The sequence below is a fragment of the Sinocyclocheilus anshuiensis genome, unplaced genomic scaffold (assembly GCF_001515605.1).
Source record: "Sinocyclocheilus anshuiensis isolate Anshui unplaced genomic scaffold, SAMN03320099.WGS_v1.1 scaffold213, whole genome shotgun sequence".
Lineage (NCBI taxonomy): Eukaryota > Metazoa > Chordata > Actinopteri > Cypriniformes > Cyprinidae > Sinocyclocheilus > Sinocyclocheilus anshuiensis.
In genome coordinates, this window is record NW_015540860.1 from 1,275,753 (window position 1) to 1,281,402 (window position 5,650).

Genomic DNA, 5,650 nt, shown 5'->3' on the forward strand with positions numbered 1-5,650 from the left:
GACTTTACTAGGCTATACTGGATTTACACCATGCATCTCCTGTCAGCGGGAAAGCCGCGCCCCCAGCTATCACAAGCTATCACAAGACCCGAGCAAGTCCATGCTACCCTCTCATTAGCATGTTGTGCAGAGGAGAAATAAATGCAGAACTACATTCAGAAATAAATGAGTGATCAAAGTTTAGCCCTTTGGTAGGTTTCACTAAGCAAATAAATTATGTTGGGTCGAGAATTAAGCTTGTAAATGAGAATGAGAGTAGGGTATACAAAATACATTAACTGCAGCAACATAAAAACAATTCCAGGACATGACGTTTCAAATCGAGCCGCGTAGAGAAAGAAAAAAATGTTGTGGACCACAAATCCCACAAAGCGTCATCAGCGCAGTGACCGTCAGCGGTGCATTGTGGGTAGCTCGACTTGTAGTTTCGGATGGAACAGACTGTAGTGTCGAGCGAGTTACTGGGGTTAGTCATTTTACAATCTGAGCATGTCACAGCGGGTTGAAGGGCTTCGGCAAACATACGAAGGGTAATCAAGAAGATAAAAAGGCGATCTCGGGATTAAAGCATAAAGTTTCAAAACTTCTGAACTTATACGGAAACAAGCGCAATGAGTTCAAACGAGCACTCGCTTCAAGCTTTGTCCTGGAGAAAACTTTACTTGAGTAGAGCTAAACTCAAAGCGACCAGCAGAACCTCTGCTCTGCTCTCCGGCTTTGCTATGGTGAGTTAATGAAGTAATTAACGTACTTAACACTCTGTATGCAAAAGAGAAATTTACATTGCTCGAAGCCTGGCAAGTATTCGGAGTTAACGTTAGAGCCTTGTAACATAACGCATGGCATGTCAGTCACTTTGATGTGCAAACAACACCTGTCATGGATATAGCGTAACCAGAGAGCTAGACACTGTAGCCTCTTACACTAGCACTGTACTTAAGTCCTTCTTCGGTGTAATTCTCAAAAGTGTTAGTTGGCGCTCTCAGTGGTGGGTATTTTGATTCTGCATGTACGCGCCAGTAGGGGGTGACAAGAGTGTCTTTTTGTGTTTTATGAATCATTGAATAATTCACTCAGTAGATTAGTTACAAATTCCGAGTCCCCCTGTCATTCAGTCTGTCTGTAGATTCTCATTTAATAATTATTTTTCGGAGTTCATTCAGTTAGTTTTACGAAAGAGTCACCTCTTTCAGCGCGAAAACGAATCTCCTGCAAAACAGCGACTCGTTCAGTGAAGGGGGCGTGTTCGTTCAGCAGGCGCAACCAATGAAATGTTCCTTCACAATACAGACTCGAATGCTATTGGTTTATGCTGTGGTCTGTCATTGATGGAAATAATGCAATCTGCCTAAATGCCTTCAGTGAACGGAACAACTCGAGTCAGTGCGTGGGAGTAAAGTAGAGCGATTCGTTCAATTTAAAAAGTCATTAACACCTAAACTGTGCTCAATTAAATTGTTTAAATACTAAATAAATTAAATATTATTACTGCAGTAAAATAACATCTGCATTACTGCAGTAATTGTTTTTACAGTGAAACAGTGAGCTCTACATTTTTATAGGAAACTTGTATTGACCACCATTAATATAAAAAAATTAAAAGCATCTTACTGTGTTGAGAGAAGGTCTTTTATTATTAATTATAACTGTATAGTAGCATTAACTGTGCTAACCATTATTTTGGCAGCAGCTGCAGTTATGATTAAATTTGTAAGGGCCTCAGTATCGTCACTGTGACATGTTTCCGTTTACTGGAAGATCCCTTGCACAGAGGAAATGTACTTCCTTTGACTGTGTCATGTTAAGTAAACTGATAGGCTATAAGTCCATTACATTATAAACGTGAAATAGAATCATATATGCCTGTTATCTTTTACATAAAATTACTTTCAGTAATGGGTGTAAAATGAACTGCTAAATGTGAAAAGTTAGAACGCACAGCCTTTGATTTCAACAACAATAGATACGGAAAGCATTGTTTCCTCTCCTTTAAAAGTTGATAAGCCTATTTATTTTGTTTTTGTAACTACAGTTTTGCTGTTGAATAGACCCACGACTAACCTAAGAACCAGAAATGTGTTATAAGTTTCCGGAAATAAGTGTAAGGGACTGGAAAAAGGTGTAATATTCTTGCAGAGGGTGATTATTGTGCTTGAGGTTAGTCTATGAGCAATAAGCGCAGCACAGGAAATGAGCTGAATATGAGTGGCATGAGGAAACTGCATTTCATAAACTCCTCTCTCTTAGGGATCAGTGTGAACATGCGACATAATTACACATTGCAGGGGTAGTGTTTGTATTTAGTTGTACTGACTGTTACAAAAGTAGTGCACTTCTTTTGTAATCTACTATTGACTTCCAAACTCATTTTCATATCTGTGGCACTATGTAACATGTAGGGCTCCCTTCAGGCCTCATTAATCAGAGAACATGTGATCTGTGGCGTTTTCAAAAGCATGAGAAAAACAGTTTGTTTACCAAATTAAAATTTGTCGGCCACACTGCAGTTATTTTCTTAATCAAAATTTGTGTCTTGTTTTTCAATAAATAAATTTGAACATTAATAAAACAAGACCAGTAAAATTACATATTTAATTACGTAATTACAAATAGATTAAGATATTGAGACTTGTTTGCAGGGAATAAAGAATCTATATTTTTTTTACTGCTTGATCAATTTAGTTACAATGAGCTAATGCTAAACAATTCTTGAACATTTTGTCACAATTTTAATTGCATACAATGAATTTAAATTGATAAAATGGAAGTTTATTGAATCCATTTGCTCTGTCACACCTAAATACATATTCAATTTCAGACAAACACATTGATTGGAAGCAAGCATTAATTGTTTTAATCAAACAATATATGTCCTTGTAGAAGGGTTATAATATAAACTAAACTAAAACCATAAAAAACATATTTATTTTATTTCTGGTTTGCCAGAGTTTTAATTTAGTTTGCTAGTTTTACTGTGGATGCACTAAAGTAACTAAACTAAAACAAAAATGTTGTAAAAACTGCATGGACATGCTTAAAACAAAAAGGTAAAAAAATAACAAAAACACAAAATTACTAAAACTTTAACACAAATTATAATGAAAAATTTTACAATTATTTAAAATATTACTAAAAACTAATAGTATCTCAATGATGCTAAAATAGCACTACCATGTAGTTTAATTTAATAATCTACTTATTTCTAGTTGTATGCCAAAATTAAACTCTCAATAGCCAATGATTGGTTTAAAAAAACGAATTAAAAGTTATAGGAGTATTTTTCAGTAAAGTAACTTCATCAGAGGAGCACAGCTGTGCATGTTTTTCTCAGTTTAGCTATTTGAACGTATTTCATTGTATGTTTAATGTATTTTTTGTAAGTTTTAATCGTCAATCTACTGTAGCAAAAATAATGAGGTTTTTGCCTGTATTATCTGTGATTTTCTGTTTTCAGTCTTATGTTACCAATGAATGTGTTCTCAGGTGGCGATGGTGGAGGTCCAGCTGGAGGATGATCACGAATACCCTCGAGGCTTATTGATTGCTTTCAGTGCCTGCACAACAGTGCTGGTGGCCGTCCATCTCTTTGCCTTGATGATCAGCACATGTATCCTGCCCAACCTGGAGGCCGTGAGCAACGTCCACAACCTCAACTCCATAAAGGAATCGCCACACGAGCGCATGCACCGCCACATCGAGCTGGCTTGGGCCTTCTCCACCGTCATAGGCACCCTCCTCTTTCTTGCAGAGGTGGTTCTTCTCTGCTGGGTGAAGTTCCTCCCTCTGAAGAATAAAAATAAAGATTCTGCCCCGACAGGGAATGTAACTGGATCTCCAGGGATAAGCCCGGGGGAAGCTGCAGCGATCGCCTCTACCTCCATTATGGTGCCCTTTGGCTTGGTGTTCATTGTTTTCGCTGTGCATTTCTACCGTTCGCTGGTCAGCCACAAAACGGAGCGGCAGCATCGGGAGTTGGAGGTTCTGGACAAAATCACACAGATGCAAAACCAACTGGATCACAGGGGAGACGCGTCCAACCTGTCCTCTTCAGCACATTTCGCCTAGTTGATGCACTTAGTTGTGCCCTTGTTCTCATACCAAACAAAATATGGACTGTTGTCATTAATAGACACTAGATGATGGGAATCAGGGATTCTGCAATATGGTAGTATCACAGTATTGTGATGCCGTATGTTTTTCTCGTTTGATTTTTTAGTGTACATACAAACATTTATATAGATGGGAAATCTGAAATTTTGCCGCCACGCTATTTTAACTGCTATTCGAATCTTCTTTTTTCGCACAAATAAGAGAAAAAAAAATGCAGTTTAAAAAATAGCTTTTGTTACAGTTACAAAATGGTTTAAATTTGGCATGCATCGGAAGTCGCGCTAGCCTTTTCTTCCCTATTTTGACTTATATCAGAGTAAAACGGTTTTTCGAATAAGAAAAAATGTAGGACGAGACTTGATTTTGTCTAACGGGAATTTCTTGCATCGTCAGAAAAGAGACGAGTTGTTGTTTCAAGAGGGAGGGGAAGATATTTTAATGGCACTTGAGGGCACATGAATTTTAGAAAGTAAAAAAAACTAAATGAAGATTCTTTTATAATAAATAGTGCAATATTCCATTAAAAATAAGAATATGATATGATGATTGGCATCACTGAATTTATTCAATTTAAGGTTAAAATAACATTTAAGTATAACATTAAAAAATAAAATATACTGTTTTGATTCCCTCGCTTCCTTGTCTTGCTCAATTTTTCACTTTGTTTTCAGCGGTTTGGATGCTGCCAGCTTAGAAAATGTATATAGCTGCAGGATTCAAAAGCAAAATAATAAAGATTTAGGCCTTTTTTTTTTTAACATTCTGATTCGGTAGTTGATTGCATAGGGACACCAGCATGTTTGGCAGAGCTGTTTGTTTGTTTCAGTTCAGTATTTCCTTTTACTGTTAGGCCAAACTATTACACCCAAATGCATAGAAAGTTTTCCAGTGTTATGGTAATCAGTTCATTTTCTTTTTTGTTCAGTTTAACTGCATAAAGTCTAAATATTTTTTCGACATTGTGCAATTAGAATTTTACCTTGTGACAAAGTGTCATACTTGCGTGAGTGAAAGTGTAATTGAAAATAACATTTGGTATAACATTTTGTAGACCCGTTTTCTTAAAACCCACTTAAAACTTGCTGGAATTTTTGTAAATGATATTTTGTGATTCAGTCAATTGGTATGTTGCGGGTGGCTTCATTTCAATCATTTATGTGCTCAGGCCATATGAAAACATATTGGCATTGCTGCTGTTTTTGCCATTAAAGGGGTCATATGATGCTATTTTAAAGATCATTATTTTGTGTATTTGGTGTAACAGAATATGTTGACATGCTTTAATGTTCAAAAAACACATTATTTTTCAAATACTGTACATTATTGTAGGTCCTCTATGCCCCGCCTCTCTCAAACACGTCGTTTTCAACAAAGCCCCCTCCTTTGACAAGCACAGTCTGCTCTGATTGGCCAGCTGACCCAGTGCATTGTGATTGGCCGAACACCACAAGCATGCGTCGGAAATGTAACGCCCCTTACCATAATCGCGAGCTTCAAGCATTCAAAGTAAATATCAAGACAGTTAATAATGTCGTTAGTT

General features: G+C 36.9%; 2 protein-coding genes across 2 annotated transcripts in view; one reads left to right on the forward strand and one right to left on the reverse strand.

The window, feature by feature from the left end:
- The window catches only part of LOC107687979 (lysine-specific demethylase 2B-like), a 17,487-nt gene extending 16,669 nt beyond the window's left edge, over positions 1 to 818 (reverse strand). The window contains exon 1 of the mRNA XM_016485504.1: positions 783 to 818. The gene's annotated coding sequence lies outside the window, so the exon portion shown is untranslated. The remainder of the gene's footprint in view (positions 1 to 782) is intronic.
- On the forward strand, positions 371 to 4,596 carry LOC107687980 (calcium release-activated calcium channel protein 1-like). Its single transcript, XM_016485507.1, has 2 exons — positions 371 to 725; positions 3,484 to 4,596. Exons 1-2 carry the CDS (start codon positions 612 to 614, stop codon positions 4,063 to 4,065), a joined length of 696 nt encoding a protein of 231 aa, XP_016340993.1. The 5' UTR covers positions 371 to 611; the 3' UTR covers positions 4,066 to 4,596.
- The last annotated feature ends 1,054 nt before the right edge of the window (positions 4,597 to 5,650 follow it).